General features: G+C 31.6%; 2 protein-coding genes across 6 annotated transcripts in view; one reads left to right on the top strand and one right to left on the bottom strand.

Moving 5' to 3' along the window:
• LOC117173459 (tetraspanin-17-like) overlaps positions 1-13222 on the bottom strand; it is a 55192-nt gene extending 41970 nt beyond the window's left edge. The window contains exon 1 of the mRNA XM_033362044.1: positions 13169-13222. The gene's annotated coding sequence lies outside the window, so the exon portion shown is untranslated. The remainder of the gene's footprint in view (positions 1-13168) is intronic.
• Positions 13223-17250: 4028 nt separating this feature from the next.
• Positions 17251-19390, top strand: LOC117173458. Of its 5 annotated transcripts, none has more exons than XM_033362041.1 (5): positions 17251-17284; positions 17362-17503; positions 17819-18625; positions 18705-18786; positions 18893-19390. In XM_033362041.1, exons 3-4 carry the CDS (start codon positions 17906-17908, stop codon positions 18735-18737), a joined length of 753 nt encoding a protein of 250 aa, XP_033217932.1. In that variant the 5' UTR covers positions 17251-17284; positions 17362-17503; positions 17819-17905; the 3' UTR covers positions 18738-18786; positions 18893-19390. The 5 variants fall into 5 exon arrangements, 4 of the variants coding, with proteins under 4 accessions (XP_033217932.1, XP_033217934.1, XP_033217933.1 ...); XR_004467191.1 differs by having other exon boundaries at positions 17270-17503; positions 17819-18092; positions 18191-18625; XM_033362043.1 differs by having other exon boundaries at positions 17270-17508; positions 17819-17903; positions 18379-18625.
• Positions 19391-23518: the final 4128 nt, after the last annotated feature.

The raw sequence follows: 23518 nt of genomic DNA on the forward strand, positions 1-23518 counted from the left end.
CATTTTCAACCAATCCATTTTGCAGGTACTTTGTAACTCTAATTTTTAATTCTGAAAATGAATAAGAAAGTAGATTTCAATTTCGGCTACGAAAAAAGGAATTTTCAATTAACGAATTAATTTTTCAGCCAAAATGACTCATTTCTAATAAAAAATGGAACTTATTAAGAAACAGTTCCATACTTCAGATTTCCACCAAAAACGTAATTTAATTTTCTTAATTTTTAATCCAAAAAGCTTAGATTGACCCCCAAAAATACAAATATTTAGCAAAATTAATGAACTCTCAACTACAAAATGTTAAGTTTCAAACATTTCATTAGATTATAAAATCAGTTTACTTTAAAAAATGGGCAGGTATGTTGTTCAGTATAAGGTTTATAAACGCATACAATTGTTTTTCCAATTTTCTGAATGAAAACATTAAACCATAAGTTTTCATTCCAGTTGTTCAAACTTCAGCACTGAGACAATTCTAATATGATTAATTAAACAAGAACATTGTCAATTTGTATCCAATTACAAAATTTCATTGAAACAATTCGTAAAACTTGTTCAAATCTACGAGAAATAATGCTTTCAATTTATGGATTACTTAAAATCGAAAATGCATATTTTTGATATTGATCAAACATTTTGAATGTCAATTTAAGCGACAAATGTTATGGAAGTAGTTGCGAAAAATACTGTACATCTAGGAGCAATTTTCATTTACTTCTCTTAATCTAGCAAAACAATTTTTTTGTTGTCATTTTTTGCAAAAATTTCAGAATGTTGAAAAGCAGGACACTTCTTCAATTGCGATCAAAATTAAAAATGGCATTGAAATAATGAAAATGTCTTTTTGTTGTGTACCAGAAACTTTGACAAAAATTTCTGAAACTTATAACAAACTTTTGTTTTAAATTTCGAAAAAGCTCCAACTTTTTGCATGATGTTTTCACCGGAAAATGGAATTTGGATAGTTTCTACATATATTTTAAATGGAGTGAACTTAAAAGCACACACTTTGAACAAACTAGTTTTTCCTTCGATAAATTCCCGAATAATGAATTTTTAAATTAAATTTGCTTAAAAGAACATCAAATTAATCAAGTAATTATGAATGTTACTGAAATTATCGTAAATTTCCCAATTAAAAGGACTGACATCGAAAAAAACGAATTTTTCTGGTGACAAATGCCTGAATAATTCATTTTTTTATTAAATTTGTTTATAATATTAACAAGAATAGACTGCATTGAAAATGTTTTCATTCAAATATTGCTTCCATTCAAATTTCTTGCAATATAACTTTAAAAAACTGTAAATTAATGAAATTTATAGAAAAGACATTTTCAACAAATAATTTATTTATAAATTTTTTTGTTTACTGCATTATACTCGAATATCTTCATATAATTTAAATCTATAAAAAGTCAGGGATTTCAACAATTTTCCCATTATTGACAAGCACCGGGAACGTCAAATAGAAAAAATTATCATTTTTTTCGTCATATTTATTTATGTATTTATAACAAAATTGAAAAAATGAATTAAAAATCAGGCTCGACAACTTTCTTTGAAATTTTATCAGCTTAAAAAAACATCCAAATCGGCCCACAGTTTCAGCCGGAATCGTATTTTGAACCAAAAAGTACACCCACACGCACATTCCTTTTTTTTTACTTTATTTTTGTTGATTCTGAACAAATCTATTTAGATTGTTACATTTGTAAATAATAATACAATATGTAAATAAAAAGACTTCTTTTAAGAAATTCAGGTGAAATGATTTAGACTCAACTAAAAGAACTCTTAAAATATTCATAAAAAACCCTATAGATTGGTACGAATAATTATTTTAGTGTCCCTATTAAAAAACAATTATTTGCGATTAAAAAGTATTCTGTTTTATGCAAAATTAGCATTAAAAAGCTTTATCATCAAAAAAGAGATTGCCAAACTACCTCGCTTTTCGGCTCATTAGACAAAAATTACCAAAAGAAAATATTTGAACCTGGGTGGCTAAATCAAGTGCGATCTTAGTCATTTTTTGTATTATCAAAAATTAAAAATATCATAAACCAAAATTCCATAGGAGAAACAATGTAAAAAAGAAGTTTTTTATGTAACTTTATAGAGTATTTTTAAATTCTGAAAATTTTGTTCAAAACAAAAAAAAGTAGGGAAGTATAAAGTGGACATTATTCGCTTTGTTTTTTATAATAATTATTTGATGTAATATTGTATAAAAGAGAAAACATCATAAAATAATTTCCGACGAGGCTTCGGATGCAAAAAGGAGATATAGAATTATTTTTCTGAAATGGGAAGACCCCTGAGCACTTGAAATAAAGTCTAGAATTTTAATTTTTAAGATATATATCTACAATAAAAATTTAATGTCGCATCTTTTTTTCCTCATAACAAAAGTTTTAGCTTTTTTACTTTCCGAATTATTTATAAAAAAACTGGTTTTTTCTCTGATTAAAATATTTTGCATTTTTTCACTTCAACTCGCAACGAAGTGAGAAGTTTTTTATATTTTGTAATAAAACTGATCAGCAATATGCATCATCATGTTCTACAACGGATGACGTCAGCGATAGTTCAAAATGTTTATTAAAAAAATTGTTAATAATTTTTTTTCCGAGACGGTGCATAATTCGTGCACAAACAATTTCCAACGTTTCGAGAGTCGAGCGAATTTTGAGCAAGCGAAAACTATCATTGAGAAAGTTGTTCAGGAAGGTTCAAGAAAGTTTTCTGACAAGTTTTGGCTCAATTGGTATAGTACTAAACAAACTGATGATGTTTTAATTTTTTGGCGCAATGGATTTTCTCACGCGGAGACTGCGGGCGGGCGGGCGGTAAACCCCCAGCGTTAGGTACAAGTGTGTCCCACAGCCAGCCAAGTTTTTGGAATTAAACATGCGAGAAATATAGAAAATCATGGTTTCTGATAAATAGTTCTTTTTCTCTGATGATATTATTTAAATGCTGCTATTTCTAGAAACACGAACTTCATAAAAGTCCTAAAAATAAAGAATCTATCTACATTTCTTTTTTTTTTTTGTATTCGCTGTGTCCTTCGCCTGACCTCTATTTGTAAATATACTTACATAGGCTTTTGGGTTGTTTCTTTACCAAAAATAAAATGAAGCAGTTTAGCTAAGTCTGTTCCGATTGGCAGAACACATCGTTAATATATTATGTGATATATAAAAGTTGTTAGATTACATCATCCTAATAGCTATACGAAATTCGATTATATAAATATAGTGCAGTTTTCCAATTACAAAACGAAAAATAATTTGAAACCTACTAATGGTAGAAAATGAAAGAAGCAAGAAAGTTTGTGGGAAAGAAATTTTCTTGAATGTAGTATAAATGCGGTATGTAATAATGAATTAATCAATTAATTCTTGCTTAATATACATGAAAAATATCTCGATTAAAATTAAAATATATTTGTAAATATCACAGTAATGTAAATAATGATATTATTAAATAGATACATTACTTGTACCTAACGCTGGGGTAGCGGTTTACCGGCCAAGCGGTAGTCTACGCGGGAGAAAATCCATGGCGACAGCAAATTAAAACATGAACAGTTCGTTAAGTACTATTCCAATTGAGTTAAAACTTTCCAGAAAACTTCCTTGAACCTTCCTGAATAACTTTCTTATTCACAGTTTTCGCTTGCTCAAAATTCGCTCGACTTCCGAATCACTGGAAATTGTTTTTGCACGAATTATGCACCGTCTCGGTAAAAAATTTATTAACCGTTTCTTTAATAAACATTTTAAACTTTCGCTTACGTCATCCGTCGCAGAACATGATAATGTATATATTTTTGAATAGTCTTATTACAAAATATTAAAAACTTCCCATTTCGTTGCGGGTTGAAATGAAAAAATTCAAAATATTTTAATCAGAGAAAAAAAACAGTTTTTCGTAAATAAATCGAAAAATAAAAAAGCTACAACTTTTTTTATGAGGAGAAAAAGATGCGGTGTTAAGTTTTCATTGTGGATATATATCTTAAAAATTAAAGCTCGGGACTTTATTTTCAAGTGATCAGGGGCCTCCCCACTCCAGCAAAATAATTATATATCTGCTTTTTGCATCCGGAGCCTCAATTTCACTGTGTAAAATGTCAGTGGCGTAAATGCTGTAAAACAAAACCCCGTTTTGGCTTTCAGAATTGGGGGGGGGGGGAGTCTCCTGGATTAAGAAGCGAAAATACTATACTAGGCTATACTGTTTTCTTACTGCTAAGCAAGTTATAAATCGGCCTTCCTTTTTAATTTCAATCGGACCTCCTAAAAATGTTTGTGGAGGGGGCCCACACGTTTTTAGTTATGCCAATGAACTTATTTACTTACCATTTTAAATAGTAAAATTAAAAATCTCTCGCACTGCTTATTGAAATGCGAAAAAGGAGATCTAACTCACTTGCAAAAGTAAAACTCACAATTATTTTCTTACTATTTAAATTAGTTATTCATACAGCTTACATCATCAATTGTACTATTACAAATAGTTAATAAAGTTGCTTATTCTGGTAAGCATTCTTCTTACAATTTTAAGTAGTAATGCTGACTTTAGGTTTAGTATGTTTTTGGATCACTATCTTATTCAGTATCAAAAACTATTTAAATTCTTTCTTGTACAATGTGAACAAGTAAACTTCAAGTTAACAATGAATGAAAGTCAATGTAACTATCTAATTTTTTCGTGTACGAGATTCTAGAATTTAAAAAATCATATAAAACTCATAGGACGCAATGGCTAAATGTAACATACGAGATCAATATTGAACAAAAAGGTATTGTCAAGCTAGAACAAAAATTAGTACAACCTCCGAAACAAATATCACACGAAGAACTTAAGCAAGCCAGAATTAGCCAAGATGACATCGAAAATATCGTACGGACTATTGCTACCCATAGAAGGCACAGTACTTTGAAAGAAAGTGGTTTAGAATGTTTAAAATATTCGATTTAATTCAAGTCAAAATTCAAAGAACTATGTCACTTTTAGAAAAATCCTAATTTTTGGAATTCCAAAATGTTTAAAGTTCTTAGAGTTCTGATCGGAGATCTGGATTTATTAATGACAGATATGCAAAAAAGTGTTATAACACTTTTCGATCATATTAAAATTCTAAGAACTATGGCAATTAAAAAAAAATTAAAAATCTGGAAATTCCAGAATTTTGAGAGTTCTAGGAATTTTGATCGGAGTTCTATACTCCTTCATGAGATCTCTACAAAAATCTGCTATACAACTTTTTGATCAAGTCAAAATTTGAAGAACTGTGGCACTTTAAAAAAATCCAAATCCCTTTTTTAAAAACCCAAAATTTTCAAATTTAACGATTTTAAAAGTTCTAAGAATTCGGATTGGAGTTCTGGACTTCTTTATGATAGCTCTATAAGAAAGTATTATAACATTTTTCGTTCAAGCCAAAATTCGAAGAACTATGGCCCTTTTAATTATTTTGTATTCCTTGAATTCGATGAATACCTTGAATTAAATGTATTTTTCAATTCTCTCAATTCAACAAACTCTTATTTCCCAGAATTCCTTGAATTCTCTAAATGCCTACAATTGTCTGGATTTTTTCAATTCCCCGAATTACATGAATTCTGTGAATTACTTGAATTCTTTGAACTCTCTGAATATTCTGCATTTCTTAAATCCTTTCAACATTCTGAATTCCTTAAACTTCTTTAATTGTCTGTGTTCCCTCAAGTCTTTGAACTCCTTGAATTCCTTGAACTCCTTGAATTTCCTTGAATTCTTTGAATTTCCTTGTATTCCTTGTATTTCTTAAATTCATTGAAGTCCTTAAATTCATTGAATTCCTTAATTCGATAAATACATTGAATTATATGAATTATTTGAATTTACGAAATTCTTCCTTGAACTCTCAATTTTCTGAACTCCTTGAATTCTCTGAATTCTTTTAATTCTCTGAGTTTCTTATATTTTCTTGAATTTCTTGAATTCGATAAATACCTTGAATTCTCTGAATGTTCCTTCATTACTTTCAGCTTCCTGAATCCCGTCAACTGCTTTAAATTGTCTGTGTTTCCGTTGTCCTTTAAACTGCTTGAATTCCTTGAATTCCCTGAGTTTTTTTTATACGATGAATACCGTGAATTTGATTAATTCTTCGAAATTACGGAATTCTGCCTTGAACTCCGAATTCTCTGAATTTATTGAATTCCTCAAATGTTGAATTCCTTAAATTCCTTGAATTCGATGGATACCTTAAATTCGATGAATACCTTGAATTATATGAATTCTTCCAATTCACGAAATTTTTCCTTGAACTCTGAATTCTTTGAATTTCTTGAGTTCGTTGAATTCGTAGAAGTTGCTAAATTCCTTTGATTCGCTGAATTCGTTGAATTCTCTAAATTCCTTGAATTCGCTAAATTCTTCGAATTCTCCGAATTTCTTAAATTCTGTGAATTCCTTGAATACTATGAGTTTCTTGAATTCGCTACATTTCTTTAATTCGCTAAATGCATTGAATTCTCTGAATCCCTTGAATTCGCTAAATTGCTTGAATTATCTAAATACCTTGAATTATCTGCACTCCTTCAATTCTCTAAATTCCTGGAATTCTTTTCTTATATCCCTCTGGAATTTCAAACTTTGGCATTCATGTCCTTTTGATGTGCCAAATATTGACGTTTATGCCCTTTTTCTGTGCCAAATGTTGGCACATATTCCCTTTTGCTTTTCCCAAATATGGGCGTTAATGCTCTCTTAGAATGTCAAACTTTGTCGCTTATAACTTTTTTCTGTGCCAAATGTTGATTTTTATGCCCTTTTGAAATTTTAAAATCTGATGTTTATTCTCCTTTTCTGTGCCAAATGTTGGGGCTTATACCCATTTGGAATTTCTGAGTTTAGGACGCATGCCCTTTTGTAAGACAAACGAATGGACGCCCGACCGAAACTATAAGGGTTTCAACATGGGGCTACAAAACCCTCAAAATTAAGTGAATTTATTTATTTTTTACAATATTTTTCTTTTCCTCCAACAATTATCTTGAAAAACGTGAAAATTATTAACGATGGGACGACCAACGGGACGACTATGAGTGAGGATTGACTCAATCTGGAACCAAGCTCACCCCACACTGATCCCATGCTGAGCAATGTTGAGCCGTAAAGAGCTCAAAAACGCCATCTCTCATAAGAAGCAATGTTATATATGATAAAATTAAAAACTTTAATAACTTATTTATAAAGTACCCTAAGCTTCTGAGATTTTAACTGAGTACTTCTGGTGATCATATTTACATATCGTGAAAGTTTGGTTGAAATGGTCATGAAAATTCTTGTAGCGATGGTACCTCCTTAAGGTGAAACGGTAACTTGCTTTGATCAGTGTGTGCAAAAACACGTCCAAAATAATGCATCAATTGAAATTATTTTTTTTGCGTTGCAACATGCTTAACGTAATCTATCTCGGGCTTCTCTTAAACATCCAAATTAATCACCTTTTTTTTAAACAAAATGTTGGATTATATAATTCCGAAAATTGTTGATGCTCAAATAACGAGAAGTCCGCCATGCGGAAAGTAATAATGGACGTATTATATGCGAAAAAAGATTGATTTATTAATTTATTCATACGCCGTTTTGCGCAACTCAAAGGAAAATAAATCAAACGAAATAGTGTAGGTTTTTTTAGTTCCTTTATTTACCGCCAGTAGTCACTACTGATCTATTCTTGTATCACAGATCGATAGTTAAGCATATATAATTAATTTCCTTTATTAATGTCGGTAAAGTGGAGACATTACTTTAGACCTTTAGCCAAACGAAACTTCTGCTTATGATTGCCTGTTTGAAAAATAATAATATTATATTATCACATCGCTAAATTTCTAAATTGATTGTACAATTCTAAGCTCTTTACAATGAAAAAATATTACAAATTATAGGAATATAATTTTACAATATATTATCGATCAAATCATCTCTGAGTGAAGAATTTTGTACAAAAAAGTTTCTTTTGTGCAAAACCGGGTTTAGCATAATAATAAAATTACATTTTTGTTTACTGAATATTAAATATTATAATATTTCTCAAGGCAGGATTCTCTTAAAAATATTCTTTTTTTTTAATTTACATATTTTTTATCAACAAAAGGTGAGTGATTTTCGATCTTATCGTCTCTGCTTGAACGGAGGAGCTTAGTTGCACGAATCCCCCTGAGGTAGGTCGTGAACCATAACCTAGTAGCTCTAAAACTCTTCAGGGGACAGATTAGGAGAATTAAATGATCATCGATGAGGGGGTCTCTTTTATAACAGACTGAGGTGTTAAATTAAGGAGCGAAATACAAACTGTTATAATTGCACTATTCTTTATACACGGCTCATGAAAATATATATGGACAATTTTTCTATCACAGTGCAGCAATTTAAAGTTGTAAACAATAAATTTGAAAAAATTTCACTATTCTTTGTAAACAGCTTATAAGAATATATCTTCAAAAAATCCTATCACAGTGCATATAATCTGAAGTTGAATAAAATTAGGCGGATAAAAATAATCCGCCGTTGGACAATTGTAGTTGTCAATTGTTTTTACCGTTTTTATCCAACTTAAGATAAATAATATCCCTGAGAATTACATTTTTATACAATATATAAACACTTTTACGCAACTAATGAGAATATATAGTATATAAAAAAATTGTTATCACATTGTAAGAACTTCAAGTTTGAACAGAAAAATTGAACAAATTGCACTATTCTTTGTACACAGCTCATGAAAATATATATAAAAAATTTTTCTATCACGATAATTATTTCAGATATTGCCTAACATTTAATAAAACATTTAAATTTACACTATTTTTTGTAATGACTACTTACAAAATAGATAAATTGGCTTCACCTTAAGCAATTTTGTTGCAATTTTCATTATATGATTTTGACGTGGGAAGAAAACCGTAACATAAAGAAAATAACAAACTCCTTTGTGTAATTGTTTTCATGCTCAAATCAAAAATGTGTACATTAACGAAAGCTTGATTTCTTAGCACTTCGGGTCGCGGCTGTTTCATCATTCCTTTCTTTACGGAATTGATGTTTGCGTATGTTTCAGATTGAAAGCCGAATAAAGTCTCTATAAAGATGTAGATATTCGGATGCGAGGAATAAAAACATGCGAAACAAGACAAAACTTATAAAATCGGGCCCCTTAAATCTCCTAAAAACCGAATGCCTAATCGAAAAAAATATTCCAAATTGATCAAGACTTGTCTTCTACAAGGTAAGTTATTTTGAACCTCGTCTTGTCATGAAATCCCGCTGTGCGGAGCACATAAAAAAATGTTCAAAATAGTTTTCCGTCGTGTATTTCGAACCGATTTTAGATTTTTTTCAACAATAGCCAAACTAGTTCTTAAGAGATCTGTGATAGACGATTTTCAAAAAGAGTTGATCAATTTTTTTATTCAAGTATAACCTTTACAAAAATCCTTTTTTTAAATTTCCGATGAATCAACATATACACTGCAAATTTGTTTATAGAAATAACCTCTGTAATTAAATGACAATATACTTACATTATGCAATGTACAAAATTCTAACAGAAATTACCTCAAACTTTAAAACTTTGCTTAAACTTTGTATTAATTTATATTATTTGTTTATAAAAATAAAAAATATACTTCCATTTATTTTTATAATGCTTGTACATTAGGGTGGTCCAAAAATGCTTGACAAATTTTTTTGCATGCTAGAGGAGAACGACCCCCCCCCCCATATTATTCCAAATCCGAAAAAGAAATTCCCTAATTTTTTTCTATTTTTTTATTGTAACAGGTGCTGGTTTTGACTTGAAGTTTCCCATGTAAAATCCATGGGGAAAAATCACTTTTTTGAGTTTTTAAAATAATTTTTTATAGTTTGAAAAATTTTTACGGCAAAGTATGGGGGCCTGTAGAGAATTATCCAACGAAGAATTTCATCTATTAGACATATGAGTTTGACATCCCTAACAAAACCTCACGAGTACCTGAAAACTACCCTTCAAACAAAAAATGTCAATTCTTCATGAAATCGACCTTTTGAACAATGTATTCTCGTCTTTTTTTACTTAAAATTATTAACATTAGTTCATCAATTTTTAATTTTTCAAGCAAATAGAATTTGTTTCAATATTTTTAAATAAAATTTATTAATATTTCTTCCACTAGACACACAGTAATAATTTTTATCTAAAAAAAATTTGAAACGAAATCATTCTACAAATTTCATTTGTTTAAATAATTGGAAATGAATGAACTAATGTTAATAAATATTCCACTAGACCAATAGTGAAAATTTTTAGGGATAACACAAATTTCCAAACAAAAATTATCCAAACAAATTACATTTGTTTAAGCAATTACAAATTAATAAACCAATGTTATTAAATATTCCTCTAGACTAATAGTAATGATTTTAAGGGGGGGGAGCAAATTGTCAAGAACAAAATTTAAACAAATTTCATTTGTTTAATAATTAATAACGAATTAACCAATTATAATGAATATGCCACTATACTAGACCAATAGTAATAATTTGAAGTAAACAAATACGAGAATACAGTGCTCAAAAGGTAGATTTCATGAAGAATTGACAGTTTTTATTTTAAAGGTAGTTTTCAGGTACTCGTAAATGATGTGTTAGAGGTATCAACCAAAAAAATAAAAATTAGGGAATTTCTTTTTTCGGATTTGGAATGAAATTAGGGGGATCGTTGCCCTCTAAAGAAAAAAAGCGTTTTTGAGCCAACCTATTGTACGAGTACATGACTGAAAATTGGATTACAGGCAAGAGTCGTTTTATAAATATTAAAAATTCCTTAAAAATCTCAGACTGCTGCATTGAAATTTAACATTATAACTTTTGCGAAGTTTTTATTTATTCAATAGAAATTAATTTCTATGTAAACTATATCAATCAAGAAACGCATTATTTGGCTATTTTTCTGTTAAAATTCTGTATGATTCTTCAATTCACACAACTATAGTCTACAGTTTTCCGCCCATTTCTCATTAGGATCCAGCGATTTATTTATTACGCCAGTTTTCAGTCACATTCCCAGGTGCGAATTGGCCGTCGGTACACGGTCGGGCCAACCGTCGTTCGGTCGGTCCAACTTTATACGCCACTGGTCGGGCCAACCAGCTAAATGATAACGGTCAACCGCCTTTCGCTTCTCCACGTCGGGCCAACATTTGGTTCCATATATGGGTCATCTATTAAGATGACGCCGGCCCAACTTTCGACAAAAATTAATTTAAAAAAAATTAATTTTTAAGATTATTATTATATAATCTTCACTTTTTGCCATAACTAAATACATAATTCACCCACACGGTTACTTATACTTTTAATCGCACGCTTTAACGCTTTAAAAAATCTTACTCGTCCAGGATTCGATCCCTAACTAAACCAGTATATTTTACCGCGTACTCTAACCACTCGGCTATCGAAGCACTTGAAGTTTGTTTACAAAAAATGTGTGTTGTATTTTCCTCATAGATTAATTTGGAAAGAGGATTGACAAATTGGGAAGCTATACTTTGAAAATATTCAGTGTTCGATGCTTTTGAGAATTTTTAAATTTTGCAGTATTGAAAATTAACTTTATTATATATAAAAATAGATACATTTTGAATATGCAGCATTATTCAATTAATAATTCTAAATGTTTCATTCCGACTTTTTTAATTATGATATTGTGTCACAAATTAACAAAGTTTTTTTATTTTTGTTTATTTCAAAATAAAGTTGATAATTTAAAAGATATCTAAATAATACATATTTACTCTTGAAAGTTTTTATTTTTGGTTCAGAATTTTTAATGGTTTATTTTCAATAATTTATATATTTCTACGAGTAACACACCAGTCCAACCTCTCAATAATACGAGCAAATCAACTGCGGCCGAAAGCAAATCTATAGAAATGAAGTAACTGGTGTGCACCCAATGTTACGGGCACATGTAACGTCGGCGGACAGGCCAACTCTTGACCACAGTTGGGTCAACTGCAGTTTCACGGTCTTTTCGTAACAATCAACCAGAGTTTATCCGACGGTCTGCTCATACTCGGGCCAACTTTTGACCGACCATCGGGTGCATGAAGGTGACTTGTGTCAATCCGACCGCATGATTTTGGTCGTAACGACCAATCTGCCACAATTTATCCGATTGTCGTATCATAGTTGGGCCAGAGTTGTGCTAACGGTCGCCTTTTCGCTCACCGCCGACGTCCGTAGCCAACGTCGGTCTGACCATGGCAGCTTAAAAGCATCTTAGTCGGCCCAAATCTGGTTACCGTAGATTGGTTACCATAGCAGGGCCGACTTTGGGCCGATGGTCAAGCTCTGGCTTAAGTAAAGTATACCGTTGGGACGACCATTTTAATGCTACTTAAGAAAATCTTTCATGTGGCAAACAAATGGAAACCCCCACCTTATGACATTTGGACTTTGTAATGAAATCTTTTGAATGAAATGTAAAGGCCAATTTAAAAAATATATATTTTACGACATAGAAAAAATAAGTTGCCGAAACTATAGTTGGCTAACTTCTTCCGAAGGTCTCGTATACTTTTCAACAACCTGCAAAATGATTTAGTGGAAAAAATAAACATTTTAGTTAAACAATGCTTTGTGTAATATTTTCTTCACAACGTTTTTGTTAACGGATAACTTGTTTACATAAATATTTATAACGATATTCATGTTTAAGAAAAGGTATGTTTTATTTGAAACATCACGCTGTGCGAGATATCTTAAATCTTAAAATACATATTTATGTTTCTAAGGTATATGTAACACAAAATGAAACTTCATTCTGCTTCATACAGCAATTTAAATTCGCTTCTTTCTTCAGAAAAAATACATAATATTGGTCGAGTACGTCCTATCGGTTTAAAACTATGAGAATAATATTAGAAAACAAGATATAAAAATAAAATTCATTTTTACCGGCAATACTGTTCGTGAATTTTCAGATGAGGGTCATTGAATTTTTGACAAACTCACTTTGCTTACCCTTACCACCCTTACCACCCTTACCACCCTTACACACTTTCACATGTTAAGAAGTTTGCTTCACAAAATAAGGCTATTTTTGAGGGTATATTACCTTTATTGTCGCAGTGATTATTCCTGTGCCTTCCTTTACATGAGTACACACCCGGCCTTTCTGCAAGCAGAATAAACGGAACGAGATGCGATCTTTTCATTAGGCCTCAAAAGACATTGTTGCACACGGAAAAAAAATCTTGAGGCGAATGAGTGAATCGAAAATATATTGAACTCAAAGAAAGTGTCCGCTTAGATTAGGTAAAACGTTTCGTTAAATTGAGTTACACATTTAGTTCCTTTATATAAATTGCTCTTGTAATCAGTAATTTGGACAAAGTTGCTAAGTTCAACATTTTATTATTTTCGATAGATTGAGTATAATTTTGTTATTATTAGATGAGAAAAAAATTTAGTTGTTATAGAAATATATTAACATACAGTAGTCAATTTTTCGTCTGGTATCGAGAAAATGGATTTCCCTAAAATCCGTATAATGCATTTGGAGGTCAAGTTTCTTGTTTTTCTCACGTTTCTTAATATTCCAATATAGTTACCGTTAATGCATCGGTGCTCTTTCAATAACTCCTTTAGACACCTATTCTAAAAATATCCTTTATAGCTATGCTTATTAGGGGTTTGACTATACGATATCACTGGTATATGGAAAATGATCAAAGATATTTCTTTTCGCTGATCCAGGGATCTTTCTAAATTCCTTCGTTCTTTTTCAGCTAAATGTTTAGCTATAATAAGAAATGATATCCCCGTCATAGCTCAATTTTTTGTACCGTGCAGGAGAATTTTGCTGGGTCATGTGGATTTGATATTAAAACTTCTTAATTACTTACGAATAGAAAAGAAATTTAACCCTTCCTGTCTAGAATACAATTGATTCATTTTTGACTCTCGCCTACTTTTTTTAAATTGCCTTAGTTCTACGAATTTTGACTTTATTGGGAAGTGCTGTGACACTTTTTTGTAGAACTCTTATGAGTACGTCCGGAAATCTAATTCAAACTCTTGGAACTCTTAGAATTTTTAAATTTCAAAATTTTAGATTTTTTAAAAGTGCCTTAGTTTTTTTAATTTTGACTTGATCGACAAGTTTTATAACACTTTTTTTGTAGATCTCTCATGAATAAGTTCAGAACTCCGATGAGAACTCTTAGATCTCTCAAAATTTTGGAATTTCAAAATGTTTTATTTTGTTAAGGGTTGTACTTGTTGGAATTTTTAATTGATCAAAAAGTGTTTTAAGACTTCTTTGTAGAACTTCTGTTCATGGATCTAGAACTCTAAACAGAAGTTTTGGATTATTTTATCAAAAAATTGGTCTACATTTTGCATTATTGAAAATGTTTTTTTTATACGTTTTTTCTTTATTTCAAATTTTTTTATCAAAGAACTCCAGAACGCTTACGGAACTAGAGAATCATTCAAGAAAAAGTTAATTTTTTTAAAAGTAGAGCGCTAGCTTTTTTTTGTTTGTTTTGAAAAACATTTTTTTTTTTTTATATTAGCCGGAACTATTTTTAAAACTTATCAGGAACTCTAGAACTATGTTTAATCAACCCGGAACTAACAAAAATCACTTTTGCAAAAGTGGAGGGGAGTGTGAAGTTAGCCCCCTATTATCGAAAAGTGACTTTCCAATTCTTTAGTTATCAGAAATATTGGTAAACCATATACAGAACTCCAAAACTAATAGATTTAATGCTCTCTCAATGATTGATTTTGATAAAAAGAGATATTTCGGATTTCAATCGTGTAAAGACTACTAATTTCTCTGGCGTTTCGTGAACATTGCAGTTCACTTCTTCAAAGCTGCCCTGAAACTGATGTGTCAGGTTATGTTTTTCTTATGTATACTCCACGATGCCTATGATTGGCCAGGACGCTCCACCGTGTGGACTGGTCGAACCTTATTGGCCAATCAAGTCTTTTATTAAATCCGGGAGGACAAAGAGCCCAATCAGATTACAGGGGTTTTAAGATTCCGATTATGTGTTTGTTGAGCATTCTTCCTATTTGTTCTGTGACACCTTGGATATAGGGTAGTTGTTGGTCGTTCTTCTCTCTCTCTCTCTCCCTCTCTCTCTCACCCTCTCTCTCTCTCTCTCTCTCTCTCTCCCTCTCTCTCTCTCTCTTTCTTTCTTTCGTAGGTTGTGTTGAATTATTTTTAGTGTACTTTCTTTTTTCTTTATCAATTTGTTTGTTTGTGTAATCGTTCTGTATTGGGATTTCTTTAACGCTGTCTAATTCCTTTTGTAAGTTATGTTTATCTATTGTGGAGACAGCTCTGTATACAAGGGAGTTAAAGACAGATTGTTTTTGAGGCTGGCTTCACAATATACTCTAAGAATTGTATGTACGTCGATGTACGTTGGTATCAACGCTTACATGTGCTTTGCTGCAGTTTTCCATTTTGTTTAATTTCCATAGTGAACTGGATATTAGGATGTAATCAATTGATGAAATCGAAAAACTTCTTTAGCTCGTCTCGTCCATGTCGCCAGGTGACAAAAGTGGCATCAACGTAACGGAAACAAAATTCCAGTTTAAGCTTGGATTGGTTGAAGATTTTATTCTCTAGATGTTCCATGAAGATGTTGGCTATTACAGGTGAGATTGGGGATCCCATTTCTGCTCCTGATGTTTTTTTCGTAGAATTGGTTGTTGAAAGAGAAGTGAATATTATTGAGACAGTGTTCTATCAAAGGTATGAGCTCGGAAGTGAAGTTTGTGAAAGATTTAATAATATCAATTATATCAGAGATTGGTATTTTCGTAAAGAGAGATATAATGTCGAAATTCACTATGATGTTTTGGGGTTGAATGTGAATCTGTTTTATCTTTTTGATAAAGTCACATGAGTTTTGGACGAGAATGATAAAGTTTCCTGTAAAAGTATTTAGTTTTGTAGTGAGGAAGCGTGCTAGGTTGTAAGTTGGCGAATTTATTGTGCTTTACCAGGCGCTTATGCAAGTTCGCGAGTGCCTGCTAACGAGTGGTAAACTCTCCCATTTCGTCACATCCAAACTACATCTAAACGGATGAATTGTTGAACGCAATATTTTTACCACATAATCTCAAGGCATACCGATCCGTTCAGCTACTTTTTCCCGAAAATGTTCTTTTGTTATAAAATTCATCCGTTTAGACGTTGTTTAGATATGGCGAAATTGTCACTAGCTTGAAGCGCCTGAAGAGCCTTTGAACATGAAAAACAGGTTTTACGAATTTCTCTCTTCATTTCTGTACGTGTGTCAGAAACCGAAGGTCAAGTTCATTACCCAGCTATTTTGGATAAAAATTTACAAAACTATAACATTTAAAAAAATTTTGAGACCATTTTTTTAAGATTATAAAATTCTATGTACGGCTATTCGTAACGCTGGGAAAGGCAAACAGTTTATCCACACGACTTTTTTAAATAAAAAAAAATGATCAGATTTGTAGCATTTGAAAAACTCAAAAAAATAAATAAAAATGTAAATTTTAAGCCAAATCATGAATGATATGACAAAAGTCGACCGAAGAAAAACGTTGCTCTTTAAAAGCCCTACAAGATTAACATTACTATTTGATATTTTTATAAATCAAAAATTCAGATTTTTTGACAAACGGTTTTGGATTCGGATTCAGAATGTATTAGAAATGAAATAATTCATCCTCTAAATATGTAATCTTTTAAAAACACACATACAAAACTTTTTTTAATTTGTTCGTCACAATTTAAGGAGTAATACAATAATCCAAAGAATAATCTATTTAAGAGGGAATACCGTGCAGTGGGTACAAAAATCGATTTTTTTCGTTACTTGAACGATAGCTTGTCATCCCAAAAACATACAGTGAAAATCCTTGAGCCGTAGCTGAGCTCCCTATCCCCGAAACAGCGCACTGCCGGTCGGATTATGATCCAAACCACACAAAGGCTAGCCACGCGCAAGTAAAAAAATTGTAGCCAATCAGCAATACCGAAAACCTATGATTTTGGAAATAAACCAGCTAAACGAAGAAGAAGTGGGCTCAAGGGTGTTGGTTAAATCTAACTTTTGTAGTAGCAACTTTTCAAGTTGATTCCATGGATGTATCTACTGTTTTGTTTATAACAACTGCAACGTCAGCTTGAACCATGATATAATAAAAAATGTAAACGATCTACGTTAAAGTAAAACAAACTTTTGATTTATATAAAATAAGGTGTTCTTTACTTTTAAAAAAACTCAAAAAATTCCGTTACTACAGTATCAGAAGTGGGATATGAGCTTGAGTATTGGTCATCAGTAATTTAAATTATTTGTGAGAATCAAAAATTCACATTTTTCTGTCAACGTGTTTGGATCGAAGAAAGCTGTATGCTGAAGAAATACGAAGACTTTTTTGAGGAGTTTGGTTGAGGCTGTTTGCAAGACGTCTTTTTTGAAACAGGAATAAATTACTGTGGGCTCTGTCATTGATCTGCTATGTAAAAAAATCGGATTGAGTGATTTAAAAATAACCACAAAAATTTATTATATATAAGTCACGTAATTTTAGGCATACATAGTATATTTTACCGTCATTGAATTTTAATTTTAATTTTAATTTTAACAAAATGTTGATGGCTCCCAGTGATTTTTCCGTTTTGAAGTTGAAAGAAATTTTGGAAAGAAAAGTTCTGTCGTATGTTGGAAATAAGGCTGATTTAATTAATCGATTACAGGAAGTTTATCCCTATGGTTCTTGCATAGAAAAGGAGGAGATAAATTCGCATACGGAAGAAGCAGCTGCCTTATTGGATACAACAAGTATGATTATTCCAGATCAGAGCCCTTTACAAACAGATTCTGTTTTTCCGTCACTGCCGCTGAATTCTTCAACGAATTTGACTTTGATGCAACGTGAAATGAAACTTATGAGAAGGGAGAGAGATTTGCTTGCACGGGAAGTACGACTATTACAACGTCAAAATCAGGTTCAAGGACATTCAATAACAGGTTCATCAAATTCATTAAGTTCTCATTCCAACGTCAATATTAGAGATATTAGTGATTTATTAAGCGAATTTAGTGGATCTAATCGCAATTTCTATCAGTGGGAAAAACAACTGCAACTCCTCAGTGCAACTTATAAACTGAACGATAACCTTGCAAAAATTTTGCTCAGTTCGAAGTTGAGAAGCAATGCTTTAGAATGGTTTCATTCTAAATCAGATCATATTGAAATGAGTATGGAAGACTTACTTAAAGATATGAAGCAGATGTTTGACCATCGACCTAACAGGTTAGAACGTCGAAGGCTGTTTGAAGAAAGAAAGTGGAAATTCAACGAGGCATTTTGTGAATACTATCACAAAAAATTAATCCTAGCTAATCAAGTACCAGTGGACGATGAAGAGGTGGTGGATTATATACTTGATGGAATGCCAGATTTGCAATTAAGAACTCAAGCCCGCATGAGGTGTTTGAAAACATCATCTGAATTATTAGAAGGATTTAATAAAAGTAGTCTTCAACTCCAGCTGACAAAGGTTTAATCAAGAAATTATTGATATATATATTATGGATATATATTGTTAATCTTATCTCTGAAATTACTCCAATGAATAGGTCCTTTTTCAAGAAAGTCGATGTGAATATTGATGAAAGAAACCGTATTGAAGTAGGCTGTGCATTATACTCTGGTAGTCCGGTGAGTTTTGTTAAAACGTAATATATAGAGCATCAGTATGTTAAAGAAGTCACTTTGTCAGATACAGAGTATACAGGAATTAATGGTTCTAATTTAATTACTTTAGGCAAACTGACAGTTCGTATTACATTTGATGATGAGACGCGAGACAACATTACATTGCTTATATTTCCTGATAGTACGATGCGATCTTCGTTAATTTTAGGCCGAGATACTTTAAGCAAATTTGAAATAGGTCTTACAAAAATCAAAAATATTGGGGGAGTAGAAATTGACAACGTCAAGATAGAATATACGAAATGCGAAACGGTGTAGTGTACCGGAAGAAAGGAAATGACTTACTCTTCTATGTCCCGGTAAGCATGGAAAAAGACGTGCTTTTTAAATACCATTATGAAATAAATTATTTAGGTCCTTTTAAAACACGAGAGTGTATTAGTAGGACATACTAGTTTCTAAAACTACGGGAAAAAATAGAAGAAGAACTTCGTAATTGTTTTAAATGTATTATCTTTTCTCCGTCATCAGGAAAAGCTGAAGGTCATTTTCATATAATCCTGAAGGGTCACGTGCCGTTTTCGATAATACATGTTGACCATTTTAATCCAAATAAAAGAGTACATATAACAAAGCCATATATGTTCTTATTAATAGATGCATTCACAAAATTTGTAAAACTTTATGCGACTAAGTCTACTTGTATTCAGAAGGCAATCTAATGGTCTAAAACAATTTTTCATCGATTATAGTAGGCCAAATACTTTAATCTCCGATCGTGGAAGCGCATTCACGTCCGATGAATATACTGAGGTAGCGACACGTTCTCCTCAAGCTAACGGTCGAATTGGAAGAATTAATTCAATTATCCGTCCAATGTTGGCCAAGTTGTCAGATGATAAAATGGGCAAATATCAGTTCAAAATTTAAAAAAGTACTGAGTATTTTATTAATAATACTATCCGTAGATCTACAGGTTGCCCCTAGTAACACCGCATATTCCCTCAATATTTCTACCATATTTCCTGCAAAATTCGCAATATTACTGGAAATATGGTAGAAATATTGCTGGAGTGTCTCTATGTCCTTTTTCTGAAAAATTATCAACTTTATATTTCAGAAAAAGGATCTATACCATATTTCCTGTAATATTGCGGATATTGCAGAAAATATGATAAAAAAATTGAGGGAATATGCGGTGTCGATGGAAATATTGAATAACTTTGACAGATTTCAACCAATTGGCGTCCTCGAACACATTTTGGAAAGGTTATTGGATTGCAATTTTAACCATGGATCGGTTCACGCCCACAGAACGCGCAGAAATAGTGACAATGTTAATTAAATGTAATCGTTCAGTTGTTTTTATTGACTGTTGATATTGACTGGCCACCGAGATTGCCCGATTTAACGGCACCGGACTTTTTCTTCTGGCTATTTTTTAAAAGCAAAGTCTATGCCAAAAAACCGAAGACTATAGACGAGCTCAAGGACAATATTCGAGCCGAAATCACTGCGATATCGCCCGAGATGGTGGCAAATGGCATGGAAAATGAAAGAAAAAGAGTTGAATTTTGTATCCGCAATAAAGGTGGTCATTTTAACGACCTTGTTTTTAGAAACTATAAGGAAAAAATTGTAAACCTTCAAAATTGATCAAAATAAATAGTTTTTCAAAATCTATTGAGAATTGTTCAAGTTATTCAATATTTCCATCGACCGCATTTAGATGGCGCACCCTGTACTACAAATACTCCGAGTCAACTGTTGTTTGGAGTTGATCAAAGGGGCGAGTCAATCGATGATGTTAAAGACTCTTTAGAGAACCATATTTAGGCGGGAAAACTTAGAAGTGTAGAAAGTTTAAGGGAAAATGCCGCGGAAAATATAGAACAGGCTCAGACTCATAATAAGTATGTAATAAGTGATATTGAAGGGTTTCAAAATACACAAAAACTTTATCAGGGCGTATGGAAAGCTAAAAATATGCGTCCATGGTTTGGAATTAGAAAGGTATAATAATAATAAGGTTATTAGTTAATTATTTTTCTTCTTTCGGTCTGGTCATTTTATCAAAGTCCGGGTCGGACTATAGTCAGCATTGGCCGAACTGTAGTAGCAACTATTCAAATTGATTCCATAGATGTATCTACTGTTTTGTTTATAACAACTGAAACGTCAGCTTGAACATTGATATAATAAAAAATGTAAACGATCTACGTTAAACTTAAATAAACCTTTGATTTATATCACATAAGGTGATGACATAATAGAAGAATTCTCGAGATATACCAGGTTTCCAAAGGGCCACGTCTTGATGATGGTGACCTTAAATTTTGCGAAATACATTGCGAAATGGAGAAAAATTCAGACAAAATTAACATTCCCTGTGTGTGTATTGGAACTATACTTGTCACTAGTTGTCAACTTCACGCCATGTCCCGATACCGTGCATTAGCGTGAGGTTGACCGCTAGCCTGTTGGCTGATTACAAAAAACAGTTACAAGACACACACATATGACATCAATTTTATCGGACTTTTCCTCCATTTCGCAGCGTAATTCACAAAATGTAGGTCCTTCAGAAAAAATATATATTGAGTCACTGCCGCACCTATGAAAAAAATAATTCAAAGTCGGATTTAACCAACACCCTTAATGTATGATTCCAGAATGGCCGCATAAATATTGGAACCCCTAACATAATTGTCATACATATACGAATTGCTAAAATCTTTTATTTGCCAGTGAACCACTCAAAACTGAAAAAAAATGGTTTAAACCATTTTTTTGAAGCAAATGTAAGCCTATTCCCGTGCAGAAATCGCCCGATTTCATACTTGATACCGATCTGGCCCCAACCGGGATTCCCGATCTGGCCCTGATCTGTAGAATTCTGTGGCCCAGATTTGGGCCCGACCAGGCCAGACCGATTTCCTACCGTAACGGCATCCCTATGCGTTCACAGAATTAGTGCTGATTATTGTTTTTGATAGTGCAGTGAAATTGAAATATTATTCGTTTATAATATTTTCTAAATGATTGAAAATGCCTAAGGCAAGTACGCCACGTGTTCGGAGGCACCGAACACTAACCAGTATACCTCGAAACCTGTGTGAGGAAAATGAAAGTAAGTGATCCGGAAGTTAATACTATCCAACCCGTTCAATTGATGAATTTGGACGAAGCAGAAAATTTGGATGCACTTGAAAATGAATTTCCGGCTGATATCAACACAGTTTTAGGTAAAATCATTTTATCAGTGAAAAGTCAATCATTTTATCAATTTATTTTTCATATTTTTTACATTGTTTTAAACTATTTTATCTATTTATATTAATTTTTTATTAATTTAATGTAGAGTTAAAATGATAAAATCTGTTATAAAATATGTTAACTAATAATAGTCAAAATAGGTAATCTCCAAAAATAGTGATCTTATCATAATAGAATATGTGATAAAATCAAAAGTGCATTTCAGAGTTTTTTAAATAGTAAATTCATTATCAAAATACATGAAGGACACCTTTTCACAACATGAATTTCAGAATCAAGTAGTAGAATCAAAATACCAATCGATCAAGTGCTCCCAACAAGAGATCCTTACTCAACTGCGCATGCGTTACACTCGACGTCTAATTGGTTGCTATTTGCACGCAGTTTAAAATGCTAAAATACATTATTTCTACTCTTTATCATAAATGATGGCATTTATACTTTTAAAAATGCCATTAGATAGAAATTCATGAATCTTGATAAAAAAAAAAAATAAAATTTAATTAAATACATATTCTGTACACAATCTAAAGGATAATTTTAATTCACAGAATATGTATTTGATTAATTTTCACTATTATCAAGATATATTGATATCGATGTAATGGACATTTTTATATGTCGAAATGTCTTTATTTATAATAAACAATAAAAATAATATTTTTTAGCATCTTACACTGCGCGCGAATAGTAACTAACCAGATGCCGAGTGCAACGCATGTGTAGTGAAGCAAGAAGCTTTCGTTGGGAGCACTGCATAAATATTTATGAAAAAAGTATAATTTTCCTGTGAATGCTCAACGTAAGTACGTAAAAATCTAATTTTTCTAATTCTTTCACCTTACTTTCTTTCCTGCACTTGGCTACTGTAGTTTTTGTATGTTAACATCATCTTTTCTTCCACTTCCCTACCGTAAATACTTGTAACAATTAAACCCCTAATTAAACTCTTACATTTTAAACTTTTGAAATTGAATTGTAAGAGTTTTTTAATTAAAAAATGTTGTATTCAATTGCTCAGTAATTTAAACGTAAAAAATGAAAGGCTCTAACACTTTTCAATTGAACAACTTCACATAAAATGCACATAAACTGCAAAATTTAGAATTTAAAAAAATAATGAGCTCAAAGAGTCAGATTCAATTCTAAAAATATAAATTCACGTTATCACTTTCAAAGGTGTAAATTAAAGAATCAATGAATTTAAAACAATTTTAATTATATTATTCTTAACGATTTTAAGCTAAATAAATTCACGTTATCATTTTCAAAGGTGTATATTAAAAGAATCAGTGAACTTTAAACATTTTAAAATTATATTATTTTTAACAATTACAAGCTAAATACGTTAAAAATGAAAAAATTTAATTTGTTTAACTTAATACTTCTTAAATTGGAAGTTACATTATTTTTATCCTAAATACTTTAAACATCCTTGTAAGGCTTCAAAATTTTATTT

This window comes from Belonocnema kinseyi, chromosome 5 (genome assembly GCF_010883055.1).
Source record: "Belonocnema kinseyi isolate 2016_QV_RU_SX_M_011 chromosome 5, B_treatae_v1, whole genome shotgun sequence".
In the NCBI taxonomy this organism is placed as follows: Eukaryota; Metazoa; Arthropoda; class Insecta; order Hymenoptera; family Cynipidae; genus Belonocnema; species Belonocnema kinseyi.